This window comes from Homarus americanus, unplaced genomic scaffold, assembly GCF_018991925.1.
Source record: "Homarus americanus isolate GMGI-L3 unplaced genomic scaffold, GMGI_Hamer_2.0 scaffold46973, whole genome shotgun sequence".
Taxonomy (NCBI): domain Eukaryota; kingdom Metazoa; phylum Arthropoda; class Malacostraca; order Decapoda; family Nephropidae; genus Homarus; species Homarus americanus.
In genome coordinates, this window is record NW_024735516.1 from 1,367,095 (window position 1) to 1,394,355 (window position 27,261).

Sequence of the window (27,261 nt, forward strand, 5' to 3'; positions counted from 1 at the left end):
GAGGACATTGGCAGTGTGCCATGGACTTACTTAAGTCACTTGTACCCCAGTGTCTTGACGGTCAGGTAAAAGGAAGGACTATCATGGCATTTGTAGCTGGCAGGATATCCTTTCGTGCTGGTAAGATTAACAGTAATTTGAGTATGAGTGAATACATATATTTGTGAAGCTCTTGTATCAGTTAACAAAGGTGAAAAAGTATCTGAAAGTGACCTAATTACAATATCGTCACGAATAAGGTAGGTTACAAAACACTGGAGCTGTATTACTCTACCATAGATCCACATTAAAGGTTAACATGATGCACTACTGAAAGTATTTTAGAATAGGCCACAACTTTTTATTTGGTAAAATGGGTAAAAATTCGTCCATTGTCTGTCCTCAGATTTTGATACAAAAATAGATTTTTTGGTGTATCATGGTGTGTTTTACTGAAATCTGACCATTTCTTGTGCATATTACTGGTTTAAAAAAAAATCATTTATAATCGGAACGTCGCTAAACTTTAGAGACCAAAAATTTGTTTAACGTCCCGGTGATACGATACTACGTCGTTTTCGGTCATCACAGACTGCATTTTACAGTGCATCACCCTCTCTCGTCTGGCAGTGCTATGCTCTCATGGCTTGGTGCAGAGTCTCAGTGACTCCCCACCCTCCTCCGCTCCCACCCTCCTCCTCCGCTCCCACCCTCCTCCGCTCCCACCCTCCTCCTGCGCTTCCACCCTCCTCCATTCCTGCCATACTCCTCCTCTCCGGCCACCTGCCTCCTTTGCTTCACTTCCCACCATACACTCGCTATACCACCTCCGTCCATCGTTGACTACCAACACAAACTTAGTACAGTCAACCCTCGCTTTACGCGGTCCCACATTCAGCATTTCCACGTTTACGCGGTACCCTGCCGAAACCGGAATGCTCACATTCCGCAGTGCGTGTACCCCTTTACGCGGAGAACGGCTGGCGAGCCATGCCATTTTTGGATCCAAACCTCCCGCCATCTCTCCCGCCCTCTCCTGCCATCTGCCAAGTTGTGTAAGCGGCGCGAACAGGGTGCGCACAAGGTCGCCCAGTCATCAAAATATTACCGAGTTCTTCACCCGCCACCCACCACAGCTGGCCCAAGTCAGTGATAGTGATAATTATAGTGAGGATATGGGCTTATATGGACTTTGAGGGGTTTGACAGAGGCCCTGCAAGCCTCTGTGGTGGATAGTGATACAATTGATACAAGTGATACAGGTGAGGGCCAATAATCTGCCCTCTGCCTCGGAACCAACCGCCCATCCCCGTGTGCCCAGCCATCTTTTCTACTAATGTACCTGTAAGTGTTAAAAAACCTAATATTATTGATATTTCTCTTAATTATTAATTGTGTGTGCATACCATCATAAAATTAAGAAGTTATTTTTACTACAACGTAGGTATTGTGTCTGAAAAAGTGGAGTTTGGGGGTGGGCCTGGTCTCTATTTCAATTAATCCCATATGTTATGTTGTTCACTACGCGTTTCTCACTTTCCGCGGTACCCTGTGGGTTGAATTAACCGCGTAAAGTGAGGGTTCGCTGTAGTTGTATATGTATGCATTATTTTCTAAAGAAATGGCAATGATTTTTGTATATGTAATGTATTTCATGGGGCAAAGGGGGCTCAGGAATGTAACTCCCGTATTTTATCAATTTCTTATGGGGAAAATTTATCCGCTTAACGTTGTTTCATATAATGCCGTATTTTTAGGAACGTAACCTCGACATTAAGCGAGGACTTACTGTAGTATTTCAGTACTTTATTGCTTTCCTACTTTATGAAAAAGGAAAAAGTAACATCACCTGAACCTCAGCCATTGACATCTGGCATCTTGAAAGCTCCCACTTCTCCCCATCACCGGTTCTGTCATCTGATTCAGATTACTCCCTCCCCAAGTAACCCCCTACCTCTCCTCCACCACCACTAGGTTTGCTTCTGTTATTATATTATTGTAAATAAAATATATAAAAGGAAATAGATGAACAAATTATAGTTTTTAAGGATAATTTTTAAGGATAATTACGTTTGAATTACATGTTTTTTATTTACACGGCCATTCTCAAGAATTTAACTACAGTACCGTGTAAATTGAGAGATGGCTGTAGTGTTTACCCTGCTTCTTTTTGTGACCACTAGTGGCACGGGGTTTGTTTCTCTGTGCTTTTATGAATAGTGACAAATTCTTGATAAAGAGGAGTGATGCATAACAATTTAGGGTAAAATTTTAGTTTCGTAAAGCCATGGAATCTGGGATTTTTAATACATGCAATAGATATATCTCATCATTTTGCCTAGCTTTCATTACATACACTTATGTCGTAAGTGAATAATAATGAACCTAATAGAACCTGACCATAACCAACCAAAGAAACCTACCTAACCTTACCTAACTTCCATATTAAAGAGAAGTACTGTACTTATTTTGATATCTGGTACCAATGAAAGCAACTTTGTTGAAGTGTCATGGTGTAATTTTACGTTTTTTGTGGACATGAGAGTACGCTCAGATGGAGTGGGTCTGTTGTAAACAAAGTGAACAAGTGATAGGTGCTCCTGTACAGTATAGTCTCGGTTTACACGGCCAATTGAACCAGTGGAGGTCCGCGTAAAACGAGAAACGCGTAAACGAAATAACAACATAAGGGATTAATTGAAATAGAGACTGGGCTGACCACCAGACTACCCTTTTTCCGACACAATACGTACGTTGTAGTAAAAATAACATCTTAATCTTATGATGGTATGCACACAATTAATATTTAAGAGAAATATCAATAATATTAGGTTTTTTAACACTTACGTTAGTAGAAGAGATGGCTGGGCACAAGGAGATGGGGGGTTGGTTCCGAGGCAGAGGGCAGATTATTGACCCTCACCTGTATCACTTGTATCACCTGTATCACTATCCACCACAGAGGCTTGCAGGGCCTCTTTTTCAAACCCCTCAATGTCCATATTATCACTATCACTGACTTGGTCTGGCTGTGGTGGGTGGCGGGTGAAGAACTCGGTAATGTTTTGTTGACTGGGCGACCTTGTGCACACCCTGCCTGCACCGCTTCTCGCATAAATGATGGAATGTGCAGCGTAACTAATAATTGCCGGTCTGGCCAGTTGCCGCGTAAATGACCAAACGCATAAAGGAAATCCGCATAAATCGAGACTATACTTACGATAATAACAAAAGAATAAAACAAAATCACCATTATTTGACGTTTACAAGGTGTCATAGAAGAAAAGAGTCATAGAATTATTAGATCTATAGATTGCAAATACCCAATTTACCTCAAAACTATATAGAGGTGTCATATTTTTGAAAGAGTTACATTACCATGAAATCCTATTTTTTGTGTTTTCTACATTTCAGCACACTTGCGTCATGCAGCAAGAATAAGACGGTGGTACTCAAGTGATGCTGTTCCTCGCATAACAACACATTACACACGGGTGCCGAGGGAAACAGACCCACGATGGACAGGTGAGCTTTGTTGCTTTGTCTTCTTGAATACTGTGATGATAATTATAGTTCTGTACTTGTTTCTGAGAGGACTCTTGTTACCAGGATCAAAGATTCAATTCAGTGGAATCATGGAGCCTTGAAGGTTTTCTTTATCTTGGGTTTTGTGATTATTGTCAAATCAAGGAAGAATGGGGTGAGTATGATGGTGTTAGGAATGTTGTAAAATTATTTGGCTTATACTAAAAAAATAATAGTTATTGCATGTGGGTTCAGAGAGAAGAGTTTTCATTTTGGAATACAGGAATAACACACTTGCTTTGTTTATTGGATGTTTGGTGTGATAATGAACAATATTGTAGGTTCTTGGCTTTAATGATGTACTGTATCCATTGTTTGGAGGCTTCCTGTCTTCAGTTACTTCTTGGCAGAAAAAATTGAACCAGGATGGTAATTAATTTTTTTATTATATAATACCTGTACCCCTGTACAAGATGGTGTGTGAAGTGTTTTATATTTACAATTTATATTCCATGTACAGTACAGAAGACCTTTGGTAGTACAGTAAAACCCTCTTAATCCAGACTCTCTTTATCCAGATTTCTGCTTAATCCGGACTGGCAAACCACTCCAGGCTAATTTCTGTTAATCCGGATTGAGTCCAGATCTACCCACGTGGTGGCAAAAATAAATACTTTTGAATCACTATCCTGCATTATAATACAGTATATATATATACTGTACTATAATTCTTGTACTGTACATACTGGTCATACAGTATTTATAACAAAGCTGGTGATGCTGTTGGTTGAATTTTTCAGGTCATATTTCTCCATCAAAACTTTTGCAGACACACCTTTCTCTGATCTTCCAGAACTGGTAGCTTGTCCTTCAAGCTAAACTTCTTTCTGGTCTTCTTCTGACTTCCTTTGAAGTTGTTTTGCCTTTGGAGGCCATAGTAATTAATTCACAAAATCTCAGAGTCCACAGGATTGAAGAAATGTCTGTACTCACGAGGGCTGTAACAGTGTGACTGGCTTGTAAAGAAAGCAGCTGGTGCTGGCATTCGTGTGCACCAGATGCCAATCCGGATTTTTCTCAGTTAATCCAGACTTTTTCTGGATTAAATAGACCTCCAGAAATTCGCTTAATTTGGACTGGATTTTTTCCCAATTAATCTGGATTAAGAGGGCTTTTACTGTATTTTGTGAGATTGGGACTGGTAATTACAGTGAAATATTTTTGTGGTATACTGTTCTATAAGTTATAATGGGGAGGATGGAGTACGGCACAAGAAACTAAAAGTATACAGTACAGCAAAAAAATGCCTTTTAAGACATTTATATTTCAATAAACATTGGTACTGTACTAGTTCATCAGAGAGGCTTCACTGTAATATGTACATGTGCAGTCGACCCTCGCCCACCGCGGCATTGAATTTCGAGTAACCACAGATTAGTGTGGCATCTTTATCACTCTGCAGTCTAATAAATAAAATAAAATAAAAATACTGCATTACCATTTAGCAATAGTTTCACTAAGGACACCAGAGACAGGAGCGCGCTTTCCTCTCCGCTTTCCCTTCCACGATTGTGGGCTAACTCCCACGGATGTAAGAAATGTTTATTCTCTTTATGTTTTTGACCTTAAGATATACCTGTATCCAAATATTTTTTTTTTGCACATTGTGTATGAACGATTGTGTTTGCACATAACAGAGTGGTACAGCGGTAATGCGCGTAACTCTTGCCTCAGCCTGGAGCCTGGACACACATGAGAAGGGTGTTATCCAGTGTGACCCTACCAAACCTTACTGGTTTCCTCCTGTACTAACACTGGATAGAGTGCTCAAATGGCTAGTAAGCTGATAAGTGGCAAAAAGGATATTAAAAAAAATATAATTATCTACAATATACTTTCTACCTGAAAATCCGAGTTGAAAAATAACAAGAACATAGCTATTTATTATTTATATTTTTTGCCTTGCATTATTTGTTTTTAGCCTTCTGAGCTTTTAGTTTCATTTGGTGACAAATGACCTATGCTGTTACATCATCAGAGATGTATAATTACCACAATCAATCAGTCAATTTGGATATTTTGCTTAAACATTGGTGATATATATTAAGATCACCCCCACTGACGTGGGGAATATGGAACGCACCTCTTGCTGCACTTGTCAACTGCAGTCAACCCGTGCACCACCACAAGGCCACTCGGTACAATACAGTCCCGCATTTTGTTCTATGGTGATCATACATGCCTGTGAATGTGTAGCTTAACGATTATCGGTCAGTATCGGTGTTGTTACTTGTCATCAGTTTTTTTTTTTTTGACAGTGAGGACATCAATAACGCTCACATTGTACTCTGTTTTAGTGACTGTGAAGTGAATTTTGCTCTGTTTTTTGTGACTGAAAAGTGCTTTGCCTCTTGTTGTGAACATGATGTGAGCGTGTCGGCCACTATCATTGTTTTTATGTTATCATTGGAGTCTTTTCCTTACAGTGAAAGGCATCACTAATTCAGTTTTTGTGATTGTTTTGTGACTGAAGTGAGCAATGTAACTAAAAATGTCTAACAAGTATGCTACTGAGGCTCCTGCATCTGGGAAGGCCAAGGCATCCAGGAAAACATATGTCTCTGGACATATGATGATGACCAAACTTGTTCTTAATGATGTCGTGAGTCTTGTTTAATTGTAGGAATTTTATTTATGGTCATACATGTGGGTATCGGACTGGATGGGAATTTATGCTAATGAACCTCATTTCATAATGCTCCTGATTTATGATATTTCAACTTGCTATGGGTTTTCTGGTATGTAACCCCATTGTAAATTGGGGGATACCTGTAGATCTAAACAAAATAGATGATAGCTGATCACAGTAGCACCATCCCATGCCAGAATGAACAACCAAAACAGTACCAGTTATCGCTGTTAGGCTAAATTGCCATGACATCATTCTTGGGGAGTTACACTATACTGTACTTACAACATATTAGATATTCCATGGAGTAAATTGTCATCTGCATGGCCACCAAGAGTGAGCGGACAGTTGCCAGTGATTGAATATAATTTAAACTTTACTAATTAACTGAGTGCAATAGGATTACAGTATTAATGATCATACAGTTTAAGAAAATAAAAATTTATCAAGAAGCTACTGTATAGACCTTAGTTTGGGTAACACTTGGATAGAGCATGAAGCTCACCAGTTGAATCAGCTGTTTGGAGAAATGAATAATCATCATACATTCAAAATGGCTCCTTTAATATTGTAGCTGTTGAAAGGACTGAAGGGGATGATGTAACCTGTTAATGAATTTAAATAATGTTTTGTTTTTCTGGATTATTATAGGTAATGTAATAACAAAATATGAACCATGGTGTAATATTTTGGCCAGTGCATCTTACATCATCATTGCTCATCAAACAAGATTCATGTATCTTTCTTTTATGTGGACAAAGTATCTACGGTATGTTAGTTAATAAAATGGCAAATTGTAATTAATATAAAATGATCATGTATAGTAGACCATCTGCTGCTTAATCTCAGCCTGGGTAGCCCCTCACATCAAAGATTGCTTACATGAGAAGACCCTGTAAAGGCCACCAGAATTTTGTTACTGGTAAGTCATATATTTTTATTCTGTTAAGATTTTTATTAAGGTTTTGTAATCTTTCCAGACGTGGACATGGAACGCTATGCAGATGAGGCTGATGTAGTGATCGTAGGTGGTGGTCCAGCTGGTTTGGCTGCATCCATACGACTCATGCAGCTGGCACAGGAAGAAGAAAAGGAGATTAGGGTGATGGTGGTGGAGAAAGCGGCAGATATTGGTATGTGAAGCTTCTGCATTTATCTTTGTAAATATTTGACAGTGACATAATGAAGGGGGTCAAACGAAATGACCAACCTGAGAGACATATTTTGGGAGGTGCCAAATTTTTTGCAAACAACAGTTATTTCAATGGTACCTTTTTAATTCTGTATTTGTGAAAATAGGGTCACTGAATTGATACTACTAGAGGGTAAAATTATAAGGATCTTGGTTTTTCTGGGAGGCCCCAAATTCCTAATTTTGATTATCACACTTTCTTGGGAGTAGACCATCAGGCTGCTTGCATGTCTACTGTACGTATTTGCATTTATCTTGTATTCCATATCTACTATCAAGTTGGCCACACACTTTACATATCTCTGTATTTTGGCTTTCTTATGAGCAGTGCTATGATGGCAAAAGTTTTCTTGCCCATACACTGCTCTTGCCACTAGTCAGATAGAGAAGTAGGAGGGGACTTAGTGCAGTTAATACAGTAGACCCTCGCCAACCTCGGATTTCCCATCCGTGCACTCTGGGTATCCACGGTTTTTACTCTGTACACCATTTCACCAACCACGGCATTGAATTTCAAGCATCCTCAGATTAGTGTGGCGTCTTTATCCCTCCACAGGCTAATGTATTCTTCCATAAATGTGAGGAATGAATAAAAATAATACTAATAAATAAAGAAAAGAAAAAATAAAGCATTGCCATTTGGCAATCGTTTCACTAAGGACGTGGGAGACAGGAGCTCACTTCCCCTCTCTTCCTCTCCCCCTTACCCCTTTCACGATCGGGGGATAATTCCAGCTGACGTAAGAAATGTTTATTCTCTTTCTTTTTTGACCTTATGATAATCCTTTTTTTCTTTTTTGCACATTCTGTTTGAATGATTGTGTATGCATGTAACAGTAAAAAAAAAAAAAAAAATGTATATATATCCCACTCACACATTATGCCCCTGGGGTTCAATTCTCTAAAGTTGCTGACTATACAGAATTTATTGATCCTGAAGAAAAACCTAATTATTAATTCTATTCAACCTTTAGATCTCAATCACACATTAATCCCCTGAGGCTTGGGGGTATCAACCCCTTGGAGTTGCTGACTAAAAAGGGTTTTCAGGACCAATCTTACATTGTTTTGTGTGACATACTTTTAGATTTTAATCAGTGCACTTTGTTACTTCTCGACTTACCTTCATAATTATGTACACAATTTTTATTTATCCTTTCCTATTTTTTTTTTTTTTTTTTAAATTATGTAGGTGCAGAAGAGGGAATGTATGCCTCTCTCAGGAAAAATTATGTCTGAGTATGATGGTGTAACAGTTATCTTTCTTGCTTTAAAATTTTTAGGTGCCCACACCTTATCTGGAGCATGTTTGGAGCTCCGTGCTTTGGAGGAACTCTTTCCAGACTGGAAGGAACGCAATTCTCCGATAAATACTCCAGTTACAGCAGACAAGTTTGCTTTCCTCACAGAAAAAAGACGAATTAATATACCAATATTACCTGGTAAGGCATTAGTTTCCTTGCATAGACTGAGCAATTATCTTATGCTTGACCTCCACTTATGCTGACATTAAAAACTACATCATCATACACTCAGACAAAAGACCTCCTTCAATATAGACATAATCAACACACAAACCAACACCAACTCCATACAGTAAGGTCCTGCTTAGTGAGTGACATTTTTTCAAAAGAGTTTATGTGAATTCTTATCAAATGGGACCAATTTTCCCATTGGAAAGCAAAGATGTGTTCCAGTCCAAAATTTTCAACCCCAAGAGTCACTTAATCTAACAATATTAAACTTGAATCCTGATACTGTATATCAATAGAAACTATACAGTCTGTAGTTACCAGAACTGATGAGTTATGCTGCTTGTGGTTGGCCTGACAGTGTTGGTATAGAAAACAAGTCTAATTGCAGTAGACTGGCTCCTCCCCTCACTAACAAAGCCTGACTGTTGCCAGTCATCAGCACCACAGCCTTCCCCTTTACAAGTTTACGATATTTTGACATTAACATTTATTTTGCTCTGGTATTCTTCAGTAATCTCTTCCTTTTTTTATTAGGTTTGATATACAGTAGTAACTGTAGGTAAAGCTTTAAGTAGCTTTTAGAAATGACATTCTCTCATACCCACAAACACCACTGGTACTCACCACATACAGTTGTTACTGGTTTAGCTAAGCTTATTTACTTTAAGGCATTTTTACTGTACAGTTAAATGTGATTTTGCTTGAGTACTTTTTAATAGTGTAGCTAAAAACAATAGAAGTTGAGATAAGAATAATCATAAGCTTATTTATCTCTAAATAATATCCATCTCCATCCCTCAGCCCCACTGTCTATTGTTTAAGTGAATATGTAATAACAGGACCAAGTGTATATTAAAGGAAACTATAACTGGCAACTATCATTTTTCTTGCCGAGGGTCTAGGCAAGCACACAAGCAGTCTTCCACTCAAAATTTTGCTTGTTAAATTGAATAAAAGTTCATCATTTATTAAACCTTACTGTGTGCAGTTTTTATTATCCAAGTGAGGTATAATAAATGTTGCCATGATATTTAATCTGAAAATAAATTAGCAGCAAAGTTTAAATAAAACATAATTGAGAATGTAAGTTTAGGATTATTTGTAAAGGCCAAAAATGATAGGATTAAAGCAAACTCGTAACAGAAATTTCTTTTCCTCTTCATAGGTATGCCAATGCACAATCATGGAAACTACATTGTGCGTTTGGGACACTTTGTTCGTTGGCTTGGCGAGCAAGCAGAAGAGTTGGGTGTTGAGATTTATCCTGGCACTCCAGCATCAGAAATATTATACAATGAAGATGGAGCGGTTGCAGGCATTGCTACAAGTGATGTAGGCATTGCTAAGGATGGCTCTCCAAAGGTAAGAAATTGGTAGCTTCATTCATGATATAAACACAAGTAACCCCGTAACTGACCTTAGTGTATACAGTGATCCCTTGGTTAACGAACGCCTCGGTTAATGAGATTACGGTTAACGAGTCACCTTCCATAAGATTCATAACTGTAAAACAAATCTGAGGGATTTGTATAAAACATTGGTAATTTTGGTGGTGATACAAGATTGTTGTACAATAGTTACCGGTATGTTTCAGAAGCACTAAACTCTCGGAGTGTTTGGAGAAAAGAGGGAAGGATGTGTAGTATTATTGAAAACTTATTTGGATGTACTATGTTGGAAAAGTGATGTACAGATGTTGGATAAGTGTTGTACATATATGTTAGAGAAGTAATGTGGAGATGCAAACTGTAGGAGAAATGATACGGAGATGCATTATGTTAAGAAGTGATGTGGAGCATGAACAATGTGTTGGAGGATCATTAAAAGAAGAATAAATGTGTTTTAGAGTTCACAGTTGCTACTTCTTGTCATAATGGTATTACAGTATATGTAATATGTTTTAGAAAATAAGATGTCATTTTATATTTTAACGTTCTAAAGGCCTTGTATTTAACCAGGACTCTTTTGCACGAGGGATGGAGTTGCGGGCAAAATGCACAATCTTTGCAGAAGGTTGTCATGGCCATCTTGCCAAACAGCTGTATACCAAATTCAATCTACGTGAAAACTGTGAGCCTCAGACGTATGGCATTGGGCTCAAGGAATTATGGGAGGTAAAACCTGAAAACCACAAGCCTGGAACCATTGAACACACTGTTGGATGGCCACTTGACAAGTAAGTTTAATTATCTCTGCCATTGTGTTTGGATCATATGTATACCATATAGTCTCGAGTTTTTATGATCAAATTTTTATGCAAAGAGTAAGGGGTTGAATTATAACACACAGTATCTTTGATTAGTTAAAATTCACGCATTTCTGCGAGTCATTTACAGTGAACAATAACTACCCAAGACGTGCATATGGTAGGCTAACCTTACTAATCTGTGAATTTTTATGGTCCTTATTTAACTCATCATTTTGGGTAGATACATGTAACTTTATTATTAATATTTTTCTTATTTTTTTTTCTTACTCAGTTACATGACTGTATGCACAATTCTAAATACATTTTGTTAAAAAAAAAATAATAATAATAATTATCACAGAGTCAGACACTTCAAGGGAGGTAGATGAAAGAGCAGAGTGTATGGGGGGGGGGGCATTGCTAGGGAGTTGGCAGAGGCAGCATCCCAGCTGTGTTGTATTGCTTTGGTGACTGGCAAGTGTTGAGGCTAAGCAGCCAGTGTCTATGCAAATGGTGGTTGTGTTAAACTTTCATTTAGCATTTTCTTAATGGTTTTAGCTGTATTTTTTCATCAAGATTGTATACAAATGTTGTTTGAAGTAGCACAATTGTTAAATACCATAAGAAGGGTAGTGATATTGTTTATGAATGCTGGGAATTGTGAGTTTGCTTCAGCCTTTTGACTTTCCATGTAGGCTGTTACTTTACATCTGTGATGATATTCCTTTTTTTTTCAGTATTTCATACTAGTTTTTTATTTGTAATAGTAACACAAGACTCGTCACTATAGTCACACCCCCCTAGCTTTCTCCCTAGCACTCCTGGCCGAGTTATTAGCTATGTTACGGTTAGTTTTCAACTCATAATTTTGGGTAGATACCGTATACTTAATTATTTTTTTATGTTAATTGCACACACAATATTGAAGAATTTGAAAAAGAAAATAGTAGGTAAAAAACATGAAAAGGGAATAAACTTTGTGTGTGTTAATAGGAGGGAGGAGTGATGGATCTCATCTGTTATGAGCTGTTTCCCTTGTATAGTAAAACGATAGACAAATTTTGTCTTCCAACAGCCAAATGGGAATACAGTACAGTTTTCTTAAGTTATTATTTTTATTTATTCCTCGCATTTACTGGTACAGCATGCCCTTAAAATTCGGCGGGTTGGGTTCTCAAAATGAATAGGCAAATCCGTGAATAATATTTGCTGACCGGGGGTATGTTTTTTACTCATGTGCAAAGAAATGTATATTCCCTTTATGTGTTTGCCCTTAGGACAATTATTTCTTTTACCTTTTTTGTATATACAGTATGTGTGTGTGTAAAGACATACACAAAACACATACAAACAAATAATAATGGGAAAATCCTCTCACAAATAATCAGAAAAAAAACAAAATTGAATAAATGTGAGTCTTAACTTTAATAACTAAGCATGGAGTTGACTTGAGGGTACTGTCACATTTTTTCTAAATTTTGTTGTCTTGTTTCTGATTATTTGTGAGAGGATTTTCCCATTATTATTTATTTGTATGTGTTTTGTGTGTGTGTGTGTGTCTATGCACGCACATATATACAATACAGGTAAAAGAAATTACTGTCTCTAGAACGAATGGCTCCCTGTCCCGGCCGTAATCACATTTAGGATTGTGCATATATGCATATATTCTTAGTAACTTACTTTATTGGGAGCAAAGTCACATTTTAATATGAATGTAAATTACTAGATCACTGTATTGGATATTAATTTTTCAGAAACACGTACGGAGGTTCGTTCCTGTATCACCTGAATGAAGAGCAGCCACTAATTGCTCTTGGTTTTGTCATTGGGTTGGACTACACAAACCCCTATTTACACCCATTCAGAGAGTTCCAAAAGTTTAAACATCACCCGTCTATAGAATCCATATTGCGTGGTGGGTCGAGGTAAGTAATGTATCATCTGTTCTTCTACAGTTTTAAATGGATAGCCTTAATGAGTATTTAAACCTTTCACCACTGAACATGGCATCTGTATCATATACAATCACCCTTGAGTGTGTGATATATCTTTTAAATTTTTATGCTAGATAAGTTGATCACCTCTCCAGTGTTGTCTTCATGAACATTTGGCCATTTTCCACACTTGTGTGTGTTAGCCGTGATTATGTGATGCAAGCTGTCTTTGCTGCACTGTCTCTTGTGGCCTCTCTCATTAGGTTCTTTACTATGTCATTTCTTACAAACTCTCCTCATGTCATACTTGGCCTACCCCTGGCTCTCCCCTCCCTCCCTTCCGTATTAAAACTCGTACATGATTCATACAACTTTTGACCCAGTTGGTCTCATCTTTTCTCTCCACATGCCTAAACACCCCTAGTCTACTTCTATGCGAAACTTTGCCATTACACCAAGTCCTTGTTATCTGTGAATCCAGGTACTTGTGAAGTCAGTCTAGAGGCAATGTTTCGTCCTCTTGAGAACATTCTAGTAACATAAAGATGAGAAAAATGGTGTACTACGCAGCTCCTCGACACCCAAGCGGCACATAATGCATCGCTTCCCAGTAAGCATCGGCATCGTTTTGTTAGTCTTCACCCATGAGCTGTCCCATGCACATGTTATCTCACGACTATTATTTCTTACATCAAATCATTTACATGTTTAAATGTGGGTAAAAGAAAGCAAAGAAGTGTGAGTGTAAGTGTTAATGTGCCTAAATGTTTTAAAAAGTGATTGCTTTATAAAGAGAGAGACAAAAGAAATCAGAGCAAGTGTTGCATATAGGGATCCCAAAAGTGCTCAAGTGGCTTAAGTTGTGAGGGGTAAAACAATTGTAAAAATGGAAAGGCCACTAAGCATTTGGATTGAAGCTATGACCAAAAAAAAAATGTGCCCATAGCCCAAGCATGGCGAGCGTCAAGACCAGGCGGCCAGCATTCCTGAAGCTGCATGTACATGAACTTTTATACTTTTTGGTACCGTAAGGTAATTTTCTGGTCTGGTCCTGAGGGTGCCGGATTAGAGAGGTTCAACCTGTAGTTTAAAGCTTAATTGTTGAAGGTTCATGAAGAGATTCATCGTGAGAGAAACAGGAAGAATTTATTGTAATTTTTTGCAGGTACAGTACAGTAAAGCCTCTGATAACGACAGTTCTACTAACGACGATTCATATTTAAGTCCCTGGTTAATTTAGGACCAAATTCAATTTGCACCATTATTTTCTTCGTATTTACGACGAAATTAGAAAAAAAAATATTTTCATATAAATAAAATGTATTACACAACCCCCCCCCCCCAAACACGCCTTGTGCACGGAGGCTGCCGGGTTTGTTAGTGGTGACTCCAGCATCACTGGTATAAACAATCGCAGTTGGCAGGCCCTTTGTTTTCACGCATCTGAACAGGAAAAGGAGAAAAACTTTCTCAGGCTTATTACGGCATTTTTTAGTCCCTATTCAACATGAGCAAGAGAGCAAGTGATGGTAGTGCTGGTTCAAAAGGTAAGAGAAAGTGTGTAAGCTTAGCTAAGAAACTAGATGTGTTAAAACGATATGAAAAAAGTAAGAGGTCTGTGGATATTATATGGAGCAAACAATGAACATATTTTCTGAAGTGGATCCTATAATAGAACGAAGCATTAAAATTAAAAGGGACACGAAAAATGCAAACGACCTTTTCATAAAGATGTATAATGAGAAAAGAAAGCAGCTGTGCAAGGTTCTTTCGACAGCTTTATTATTCGAAGGTCTAAACCATCAACTTTAACTACACCATCAAATTCAGCATCATAAGCAGCTTCAACAACAACTTCAGGTTCTGTAACAGCTTTATGGAAAGATACAGCTTCAGCCAAAGTTGAACCTACAGCTTCAGCTACAGTTGAACCTGATGACTTCGTCATCTGAGTAAAAACTCACACATCATCATTGGCTGTCCTTATGTTTTAGACTTTACCACTATTGGTGAGTAGAATTTTTGTTTTACAGTTGTAAGTATTATTTAAAACAATATATAAACAGTAAATAAGTGTTGCTTTCATATTGTTTTGTAGAGAAATGACGAGTGTTTTCACATGTACACATTCGTCTCGCTTAAATTCTTTACCATTAGTGGTTCGCTACTTCTATTGTTCCATTAATTAACATTAAATAACATTACTTAAAACATACGTACAGTGGGGTATGCTATAACGAACGGATCCTACTACGAATATTCCTATAACGAACGGTTTTACCTATAAAATTGAGAATGCTATAACGAACGCAACTCCTACAACGAACGCGGATGAATACGGGACTATTTCGCCTGGCGCATGAATATTGTTGTACCGCGACCCACAACAAGAGCGTCAGGCGCCATCTTTGTCTCATTGTGTAGCCAGTGCACCACTGTTATTGTTGAAATTTCGTCTTTTGATGTGGAAATTCGCGTTATTTGTATAACTATTTTGTTATACAAGTATACAATTGTAACAATGAGTCGTCCAAAGCGAGTGAGAAAGCTAATAACCCTTGAAACTAAGAAAGAAATTGTAAAGAAACGTGAGAATGGAAGAAGCATTGCGAAACTTAGTGATGAATATGGGATGGCTAAATCGACTATATGTACGATTTTGAAGAATAAAGAGGAGTTAAAAACTGTGCAAGTGGCTAAGGGAATCTTTAGACTTAGCAAAGCAAAGTGTAATGTGATTGAAGAGATGGAAAATTTACTCTTAGTGTGGATAAAGGAGAAAGAAATGGCAGGTGGTAACATTAGTGAAGCTATAATTTGTGAGAAGGCTAAACAATTGTTTGAGGACCTTAAAGCCAAGACTCCCAGTGGAAGTGATAGTGATGTGCCAGTGTTTAGGGGTACCTGCATGCTGAATAACACTAAGGTAAGATAAAGTACCGTATTTTTTACATTTTCCACAGAATTTTTTCAGTGTTAAGTGGTTGTATTTGGGGGCCTGGAACGGATTAATCCTATAACGAACGAATGCTATAACGAACGAGGTTCTGGAACCAATTACGTTCGTTATAGCATACCCCACTGTATAGGTGTTCACTTTTTACATTACAACTGCTCGGCGTCCAAGAAATGCGCAGTTTGTGGTGGCCCTCACTCCTCCGACTGGGAGTGTCCTAAGTGGAGGGAGGAGTGTATGGTGGCTAAGCTGCGATGCAAGAAAAAACTGAGCTACAAGGAGACTCTCCTTGTAGTGAAGATTGAAGAAAAGAAGAATCAAGACCCCAACAAGACCACAGAAAAGAAGCCAGAATCAAACAAGACCGAAGAAAAGACAAAAAGGCCAGATTCAGTAACATTAAAAAGATCAGCGTTTTTAGACTTTTACGAGTATATACCAGAACGAGACCAAGAAGAAGAATGGAAATTGAAAAGCAAAAAGAACAAAAGAAAGAACTCCAAAGAAAACGGGGGGACAGTTTCGGCCGAAATAGCCAAAAGGCGAAGTGGCCAGTAATCCCCAAACAAGCTAAAGTTCACTACAGCTACAATCAAGGTCTTATTTTCTTCAGTTTCTTATGTAGAATCTGTAGAACCATCGTCTTTCACGAAAACAATGTCGTCTTTTCTCCTCTTGTGTGTATTAATATTCTACGTATTATTAATGAATTGCATTGTTCATTTCACATATAAAAACATTAATTCAATCAAATACATATTCAGTAATAAACAGTAATGAATCTTTTGTACATATTCTTCAGATAAATGTCTGTTTCCTTGAGTGTGCACGTATACATTGGTGTTCCACTATCAGTCTCACTTTTTTCTTTAATATCAGTGGTTACTTCTACTGTACATTAAATAACATTAATTAAAACATACATATTTTTTACATTAATTTTACAACAACAACAACCAGGGTCTTATTTTCTTCAGTTTCAGGTGGATAACTGACATTATGGGTGTAAACACTGACAACAATGCCGTCTCTCATCCTCTTGTGTGTTTTATAATATTCTACGTATTATTAATGAATTGTAGTGTTCATTTCGCATATACAGTATAAAGATTAATTCAATCAAATACATATTCAGTAATAAACAATAATGAATCTTTTGTACATATTCTTAAGATAAATGACACTGTTTCCTTAAATGCGCATGTATATTTTGGTGTTCCCAATCCAACTCACTTTTTTTTTCTCTGCCATTAGTGGTTAGCTACTTCTATTGTTCCATTTATTAATATTAAATAACATTACTAAAAACATATATATATTATTTTTTTTTACATAAATTTTACTACAGCTACAACCAGGGTCTTATTTTCTTCATTTTCTTATGTAGAACCATCGTCCCGGACTCCCAGCTGTAAACACCAGCGAAAACAATGGCATCCCATCTCCTCTTGTGTGACCATGTTATTATTCATTTATGTTGTATAGGGTGCATTCATAAACATTATTTAAAGAAATAGTTTACATTTTTCATTAATTTTATTGTTTTGGGGGGAAAGGAGGGTAAAAAGTCACACAAAAGATATGAAAAGGTCACACTTGGGAACGCATCTCATTATTATTGCTTTATTTTAATGGTAATTAATGATTCACGATACGATGATTCACCTTACACTGCAATATTGGAGGACACATTACCGTCTTTATTCGAGGCTTTACTGTACTGTACCAGACTGTCATGAAAATAATTGTCAAAAACTATTATAGAAAACCAAGAAGACACACACAGCTTTTTAATGAACCTGTTGAAAGCAAAACAGAGACATATTCTGCCTGATTGGAGATTATTCTTGTTAGAATATGAAAAAAAAGAAAAAAAAATCCTTAGAGGGAAAGAAAACCTGTCATTAACATGGCAATTGGGGAAGTAAAATGTGAGATGTATGTTAAGATGCTTGTGTGGATCATACAAATTTTAAATGTGGAAAGGACTACCTACTGTATACGTATATAAAATTGATTGATATGTAACACGTTCTTTCATTTTAAAGTTGAACTGGTTCTGTATTTCAGGATTTCATATGGAGCCCGGGCCTTGAATGAGGGAGGATTACAGTGCATCCCCAAACTGACTTTCCCTGGAGGATGTCTTGTAGGGTGTTCACCAGGTTTCATGAATGTGCCAAAGATTAAGGGAACACATAATGCCATGAAGAGTGCCATGGTTGCAGCTGAGAGCATATTTGATGCTCTTAGTGATGAGAAGAATGCTGAAGCCACTTGTAAGTACAGCTCTTTTTATTATGTTTAATATCCTATGGGTCGTCACTTATTTTTCAACTGAAATAGACAGTACTTAAAAGTTCAGAACGACTTTTAACTCAGTACGACCAGGATCAAATCTTTACCTTGACCTCATAATATGGTTTTGTTTAATACGGTTTGTTTTAATCCTTTTCGTGATCCAAGTCAGGATTGAGGCCTTATCTAGACCAGTGCCCAAACCCTCTAAGAGTCCTGAATTTTTGTTCCAATATTTAAAATTTTTGTGCAGTGTATGTTCTGCTCCTGGGCTTACTGGTGCCTGCTCCAGCTGCTCAGAGGCCTTAGTTATGCTTATGCCCCCAATGTGTCCACATCTCTGGTATTACCTTACACACCACACCCCCACCAGCACAAAGCAGTAAATAGCCTAATATCCTTAAAAATGTGTTTTATTATAATTATTGTCAACTCAACCCCTGGTCAACTCAACCTCTGATCAACTCATTCACTGGTCAACTCAACCCCTGTAACCCAACCCTTGGTCAACACAACCTGTCAACTCAACCCCTGTCTACTCAATCCATGTCAATCCAATCCCTGTCAACTCATCCCCCTGTCAATCAAACCCTTGTCAACTCAACCCCCTGTCAATTCAAAATCTCTATTTACTTATTTGGATCTAGAAAGTCTGTAAAGGTGGTGAAACTGGAATTAAAAAAAAGAAATGTGTTCTTATGACTTTTGGGGATTAGGAGGGGATCATAGGGGAGAGGGCAGCTCCAAAAAGGTTAAGAACCACTGGTCAAGATGTACAGTCCCCTTCACTAGTACATTTACAGGGGCTCATCAGGTTTTGTGCAGTGTGGCAGCCCTGTGTTTGTTTACATTCAACAGAAGGAAACTCACAATAGTAAACATACTATGGAGTCAAAGAAAACAGTATTAAGACAAATATCTCAATGTGATGATTTGTAGAGTGTTTGTTTGACAGCCCCTGTAAATGCACTAGTGAAGGGGACTTTACCTATTGGCTGAATAGCTCTTGAAGGAATCACTAAATCAATGTTTTAGTTTATTTCATAACCATGGACTGAATGAGCAGGTGGCTCTGTATAACATGTGCACTGAACCAAGTGACCAGTTCCCTGCCTGAGAACATACATAGACTCATGGAGAAATGGGACTTGCCAGGGATTGTTATAGCAGGTAAATTCACAGGTCAGTTGAATCTTCTCCATGGCCATGGTTTAATCCTTGGCTTTAATCTTATTCTCACTAACATTAGAAAATGAGAGTGGAGGAACAGCATGGGTTGTCTTACTTTCTTTACAAAAAATAAAAATTTAAAGGTAAAGAAGCAGGAAACCCAAAATATATATATATATGTATACCTGTACTTGAAAGGACAATAAAAACAAAACAAAGCATGAGAACAGCATTTTTTTAAGGGAAGTAAAACTGCCATTTTAAAATGTGCTGCCGTGTAATTGTAATAAATTCCTCCTAACAGCAGTCAGCATCACCTACTTTCATATAATTAAATGAAAGTCAACTTGTTCTTGTTTTGTTTTATTCAGCTTTCAGATATAAGGAAAATATTCATCTGTTTACTTAAGTTGAACACTATTAACAGGGATTGAGCCAGCCACTTACGAGGAGAGAATAAAAGAGTCTTGGGTGTGGAAGGAACTGCACTCTGTTCGTAACGTTCGCCCGTCCTTCCACAATCCCCTTGGCTTATTTGGTGGTCTACTCTATACTGGTCTCTTCTACATCCTAGGACGAGGGAAGGAACCTTGGACATTGAAACATGGAGGTGAATATTAAAATACTTTTTATTAATTAGTAGTGATCATAGCTGTTCTGGATACTTTAAATTAGATATGCCAGTAAGTCATTATTTCTCAGTCTAAAAGTACACTGTACTATGTTACCAAAACAAGGGTAACCCATAGATATATACAAGGCAATTAGTATCTTTATAAGGGATATGCTGTCATTATGAACAACTGTGCATCACCTGTAATTATTATGGATACTCATGAGATACTTGGGGTCAGTATGAACAATAATGAGTCACTTGACATTATAATGAGCACCATTCAGTTATTGGAGCAATTATGATCATATGCAAGTTACCCTGGGTCATGAGAACATGTGAGGTACCTGTCAATAGAGCAGAACATGTGAGGTACCTGTCAATAGAGCAGAACATGTGAGGTACCTGTCAATAGAGCAGAACATGTGAGGTACCTGTCAGTAGAGCAGAACATGTGAGGTACCTGTCAATAGAGCAGAACATGTGAGGTACCTGTCAATAGAGCAGAACATGTGAGGTACCTGTCAGTAGAGCAGAACATGTGAGGTACCTGTCAATAGAGCAGAACATGTGAGGTGTGAGGTTCCTGTCAGTAGAGCAGAACATGTGAGGTACCTGTCAATAGAGCAGAACATGTGAGGTACCTGTCAATAGAGCAGAACATGAGAGGTACCTGTCAGTAGAGCAGAACATGTGAGGTACCTGTGAGTACCTGTCAGTAGAGCAGAACATGTGAGGTACCTGTCAGTAGAACAGAACATGTGAGGTACCTGTCAGTAGAGCAGAACATGACCTGTCAGTAGAACAGAACATGTGAGGTACCTGTCAATAGAGCAGAACATGTGAGGTACCTGTCAATAGAGCAGAACATGTGAGGTACCTGTCAATAGAGCAGAACATGTGAGGTACCTGTCAGTAGAGCAGAACATGTGAGGTACCTGTCAATAGAGCAGAACATGTGAGGTACCTGTCAATAGAGCAGAACATGTGAGGTACCTGTCAGTAGAGCAGAACATGTGAGGTACCTGTCAATAGAGCAGAACATGTGAGGTACCTGTCAATAGAGCACACGATACCTAGCATCATTATGAATACATATGAAGATCATGATCAAATGTGAGACTCCTGAGGTCACTCTGAACACTTGTGATACACCTACAGTCATTATGAATACATACTGTACATGAGTCACCTGACATCATTGTTAGAATGCCAGAAATCATCACAAGTAACTGTGACACATCTGAAATCTCTTGCAACATTGTCGGTATTCTTGAAATATGCAGCATCATAAATTATGAAAACTTGTCAGACACCCATGCTTTAATAAGCACCTGGGTCACTATGAAGATCTAAAATGCCGTGTTTATTTACATAAGAAGCCATAAAAGTTGTGGAAATATAATTTCAATGTTCTAAATTGACCTGGACAAAGAAAATATAAAATGAATATCACTTCAGTGTTCTAATGTGAATTATAAATAAAAAAAATATAATATAAACTATAAAATAAGAAAAATTATAAGTAGTTAGAGCATTATTTATGTGGGTGGTGTGTAGCCTGGGAGAGAGTGTGGCAGAAGAGGGAGGGAGGACTGACAACTCATCACCTCCTGCTCGGCAGCTCGCGATTACTTTATACCAACGGTATGCAATTCGGCATAATTCCCATATTATTTAGTATCATTTGATACCGGGTTAATAAAATTTTATCGAAAAATGATTAATTTTCGCCCCCAAAATCTCACACTCAATCTCAGATGAGCTATTGAACCGTAGTATATTCTCAATCTCTTGTTTACAGAGCGGTAACAGCTGATTGGTCCCACTGACCCGCTCTCACTAATAATGTTGCCAGCACTCACTATCTTTCAAGCACCATTGTTGTCATTGCTCCAGAGGGTTGGCTTACCACAGGATCTGTCTTGAGCACTTATAAATAATATTGTCACATATTTATCAGAACCTAATAAGTATTATTGTAGTGCATAATGTGTCTTCATATGCCTGGTTTATTCACTGATCAGTTGACTAAGTGCAAAAGTAGCCAAATCGAGCCATCATGTATCAATTGATTTTAAAGTAGAAATTAGAAATTAAAATGTTATAAGAATGGTTTACTAGTGCTCTCACCGCTCGTCTCGTCACCCCATCTCTCACCTCACCCCTCGCCTCATCACCTCATCCCTTGCATCATCACCCCATCCCTCGCCTCATCACCCCATCCCTCGCCTCATCACCTCACCCCTTGCCTCATCACCTCACCCCTCGCATCATCACCTCAACTCGCAGTATTACATTTAATTACTTTATTATTACTGTATGTACATTGAGAAAATATTTTTGTTTGAACAATAATTACAAATAGATTATTTTATGTGGCAGCCAAGGCATGGTGCAAAAGCTGAACAGAAAATGAATGAATACGGTAATTGAGCAAAAAAATTGGAAATTGTCGAATAATGTCAAAATATTCCAAACTCGTTTTATTCGGATTTTTCATTTATTCGAGTGACCCAGAGCCCCTCTTTTGTCGAATTAATAAGGGTATACTGTGTTTTGTTTGTGTAGCACAGTCAGAGCCTGCCCGTCTGGATGCTAGTAATAGTGTGTAACCTACAGATTGATAATGAGAAGGGATTGAACTGTTTATGTAATATAGTTACTTTTTTTTTACAATATCTGTGTGTTACTATATTTTTTTATGTACAGTAATATGTATGATGTTTAGTGATTATTAAAGCCATTTTGGAACACTTTATGGGTAATTTTTGGCCTCTGAAACCAAACTAATTAATTATTTCCATTTAAATCAATTAAACTATAATTTGCAATTTGTTAGTTCATGATGTCTTTTGGTTCCTAACCATCGAATTATTTCAACTCCACTACACTGAACAGCTGACAACCTCTTATGTTGATTGATTACTGGAGTGGAAATCTTAATTTTCATTAGAAATGCAAGGACTTGTAATATCTATTTTCTTACAGGAATTGATGCACAAAGTTTAAAGCCAGCAGATCAGTGCAAACCAATTTCCTATCCTAAACATGATGGAGAGATTAGTTTTGATCTACTGAGCTCAGTTGCATTGACTGGTACCAACCATGATCATGACCAACCTGCTCACCTGACCCTGAAGGATGATTCTGTGCCTGTGGAAAGGAATCATGGAATCTTTGATGGACCAGAAGGTCGCTTTTGTCCTGCAGGTTAGTTTTGAGCATTCATTGTTACTCTTGTAAAGGAAAAGTGTACTGCATATTGTTGAGTTGTTTGGTTTATGGGAAACAGTAAGTGAATTTGCTTGGTGTTAAGGAAAGTCAGGAAAATGGGAGGATGTGGGAAGAAGAATGTTAAGAAAGTGGGAGGAAGGAGAGAGCAGAAAGAGGAGGAGAGTTAGATTGGGTGATACTTTAATAGGGGAGAGAGAGAAAAGAATGAGGAGAAGGGTGAGAATGGAGGGGGAGGAAGATGAATAAACTTGTTAGGGATGAATAAGGGTATCAGTACTCCTTTTTGCCTTTATTATTCACATCTCTTGCTCCTACTCATTTTCCTCTCTTTCAGTAGAAGACTTCTATCTCCATTGTGACCTTGACTAAGTGTCAATTTCATTTAAGGTTGACTGATGATCAGGCTAATCCTCAGTGACAAATTTTGATGCTGACATTGGCACAGATTGCCAAAATGTTTACACAGTTCACACTGACCGTTAATGTGTGGCCTTCTCACTTCAACACTTTCTTTTTATTTTATATTCTACAATGTGTCATAAGTTGCTCAGTTGCAAGTCATAAATGGCTGCCTTTATTGACGACAAGAGGACCTTCCTTCTGTATGAAAGGAAGAATGTATGTAGTAGGTGTTAGAAGTGTGATGTTGTATGGCAGTTAAAGAGGTTGACATAAGTAGACTTGAACGAGCTGAAATGAGAATGGCGAGGTGTATGTGTAATGTGACACTGAAAGACAGGAAACCCTCTTCAGAGCTAAGAGGGTGGCTGGGAATAGAGAGTACTATATTGAAGTTCTGAATAGAGGCGGGGTGAGATGGTTTGGGCAGGAGAATGGATGAGACCGATTGGGTCAAGTCTATTTGTTGAGAGGAGGAGAGCCAGGGGAAGGCCAAAATTGACATGGGGAGAGGTAGAAAATAACAGTTAAGCACCTGAAGAAAAACTGCAAGAGACCATGCAGCATGGAGAGATGCCATTGGGCAATTGTTAGCTAATCCATGGGAGCGTGGAAAATGGCTGTAAAATGTTGATGATGAATGTTTTGTCAGATACTAAGAATAAAGTGTGAATATTGCATACATATTTCAGACCACATATACTGTATGCTGACTTCAATATACTAACAAAACCTCACTAGTCAGTTATTGAACTCAGAACCTCTGCAGGTGAACAGAGAACACTACCATGGCCTCACAAGGGCAACAAAAGCTATCCTAGGTTTTGTTGTATTTTACACAAAGCCTGCTCCTTCATTTTATTCTTAAGCAACGGGAGCCTCCACCGGGGATAGTCCGTGCCACCCCCTTCTCTCAACAGATTTTTAGTAATCATACACAGAAGTGTGGAAAATGGCCTTAAACTGTGATGAATGACTGGGATGATGCCGTAGCCCACAGTTTAACTGGACTAGTAAGGGGTTACTGATATACTGTGTTGGGCAGGTGTGAGATGAGCACCCATATGCAAATCAAAGAAATGGGTTCTTGGGGTATCTTCTTTCCAAATTTAGAATATAAAATTTTTTGAACTGGCTTTCCCCCTCTCTTTAGTTGAAGAATACGAGGGTTTTCTCTACAGGAAGCTACCAGAAGTTAGTCATTCATCACATTCATCCATACTTGTACACAGTATTCAGTACATAACCGTGTGTATGCATATCTATTAATTTCTATTGTAAATGTAAGTGAATTCTTTTGTCTATTTTACAGGCGTGTATGAATACGTGCCATTGGAGGTTGGTGATGGTGTAAGACTTCAGATCAATGCCCAGAACTGTATCCACTGTAAAACGTGTGATATAAAGTGCCCTTCCCAGAATATCAATTGGGTTGTACCTGAGGCTGGTGGTGGACCTGCCTATGATGGAATGTAAAGTGGTTGTCTAAAGTGTTAAATTAATTGGGATAAAATGAAATTGTACATAGGGATGAAGAAATGAAACTTTTATTGTACAAATGTGAATATCAGAGATATTTTTTACAGTTGGTATTTATTCCTGGTTTAGACATGAAAAAGTAATACATTTTCACCATTTAGTTTAGTTACTGGAATCATTACAGACCATAGGTATGAGTCTCCTCTAATTCTTCAAAGTTGTATTCCACCTGAGGTATGGTTGAGACAGTTACTGTATACGTGGTTGTAGCCAGAAGACATCAAGGTATGCTGATTGGCAACAGATATTTTTGTACATAAAATCAGTAGTTGCTTAAATATCACTTATATTTCAGTAATGTTCGAGCCAATACTAATGGGTGAGAGGCCTACACCACCTCAGAGAAGTTGCCAAAGGGCTTCACAAAGATTCCCAGCAAAAGCAAAGCATGGGAAATTTATATTGGTTTGCAAAAAATGTAATGCAACTGTTGTGGGATATATCTAATGTGCTGGGACCCTCCATACTGCACCTGATGCAGTATATGTTGGAAAAAGATTAAATATACATCACCGATAAGTCTCATGAAATTACATAGTCTTCTCTTCATTATTGGCACAAAGTGATTTTTGTGTGGCATTTGAAAACATTTTGTCTCATATTACGTAGTTTTATGAGATACTTTACTCTGACACAGGAGTACTACTTCATCATAATGATGAAAATAACATAAGTTACTTGGAATCATCTGGTTTTCATAATATTGTATGGAGAAGAATGAAAATGACATGTGCACTACTCCAGTTCTCCTTATTTTAATGTCTTCATTATTCTTCTTATGAATTATTTCACCCAATTAGCTCTCTTGACTTACCCAGGGGTCAGAGGAGAGGTTGGGAAATACAATGCAATGCAGTACATAATATGTTTCAGTGATACACGGATCTTAGTAGGTTATGGTCCAGAGCTCCTCATGTATGAACTTGGAAATGCAAGTAAAAACAGGTCAGCAGCTGCCCTAAGGTTTGGATATTTAGTAGCAGTATTTTCATTGCTCCAGTAATCACTGAAGCCTTTACATTTAAACAATGCTTTTGGCTTGAGAGCCATGCTCATTTCAATTAATTCCTGCTGTTAGTTAGTTTCTACAACTGCATTTTCTATTTAAACATCGAATGGAGTAGCAATCCAGTCAGGAACCCACATATTCTCAATATCTTCAAAATGATCTACTGTATTACCTATTTAAACATTTAAAATTAACTTTTCACCCCTAGAATTATATTGGCCCATGTCAACCCCTAGATATTTATTGATCCCCTGCACAGTTTCATCGACCCCTGAGGGTCTATATCTAACACTTTGGGACCCACTGGATTTAGACTGTACTGTTAACTTTCTTTGTTTATTTGGGCCATAATCCAGTTTAATTCTGGACTACCCCACTCACTCAGGTCTTTTGGAACCATTTAGCCATTTGTACTCAATAACTGAAGTACTGTGTGTTATGATATTTCTTTTTAATTTTGGTATATGCAAATTAATTTATAAGGTTATCTATATATTTCACATACTGTAGTTACATATTATGTTATTGGGAACAGTCTTTGTACATTATTCTAAGAATCAAATACAAGCAACTTAGCAATGCAATAATGATTAAGTTTGGTAAATGTAAATACAGTAATTTAAATTGATTTTGTAACTAGGTTTTTCTTAATGAAATAAAGATGGAAGTTAAAATTTGCTTCCTTGATGTATGTTTTTTTTTTTTTTTTACTGCTTTCTCTCTCCATGTAAGAGAGAGGTTGTGTGATTATTAGTGAGAAGTTTTAATTTTGATGATAATGAGTGGAGAAGCTGAAGAAAAGGACGTACTGTAGTGTAGTAATACTTGGGCGGATCCAGGGGGGGGTCCAGACCCCCCCCCCCCATCATTTTCATCAGAAAATTCCAATACATTTTCTTTAATGCAGTATTGTACTCAGACATTTTTGTATAGTAAAAAGAATTACTCTTGACTTGAGAATATCTCTTAATATCAAGTGCACAGGACTTCAAAATGTCCATGATATTGGTCAGATTTCCCCAAAATTTCTCAGAGCTTACAGTGCCTACAGAACC

At 37.7% G+C, this 27,261-nt stretch overlaps 1 protein-coding gene across 1 annotated transcript; it reads left to right on the forward strand.

The window, feature by feature from the left end:
- LOC121871266 (electron transfer flavoprotein-ubiquinone oxidoreductase, mitochondrial-like) lies at positions 1 to 26,904 on the forward strand. Its single transcript, XM_042373488.1, has 11 exons — positions 1 to 120; positions 3,394 to 3,504; positions 7,174 to 7,326; positions 8,669 to 8,827; positions 10,026 to 10,222; positions 10,819 to 11,036; positions 12,806 to 12,976; positions 18,012 to 18,220; positions 19,837 to 20,019; positions 23,014 to 23,235; positions 24,971 to 26,904. The coding sequence occupies exons 1-11, from the start codon at positions 21 to 23 to the stop codon at positions 25,132 to 25,134; spliced, it is 1,887 nt and encodes a 628-aa protein (XP_042229422.1). The 5' UTR covers positions 1 to 20; the 3' UTR covers positions 25,135 to 26,904.
- Positions 26,905 to 27,261: the final 357 nt, after the last annotated feature.

Coding starts and splice junctions, on each gene's coding strand:
- LOC121871266 (XM_042373488.1), top strand. CDS start 21: ATGGACTTACTTAAGTCACTTGTACCCCAGTGTCTTGACGGTCAGGTA. Junction 7,327..8,668: donor GGAGAAAGCGGCAGATATTG/GTATGTGAAGCT, acceptor TAAAATTTTTAG/GTGCCCACACCTTATCTGGA. Junction 23,236..24,970: donor AGGTCGCTTTTGTCCTGCAG/GTTAGTTTTGAG, acceptor TCTATTTTACAG/GCGTGTATGAATACGTGCCA.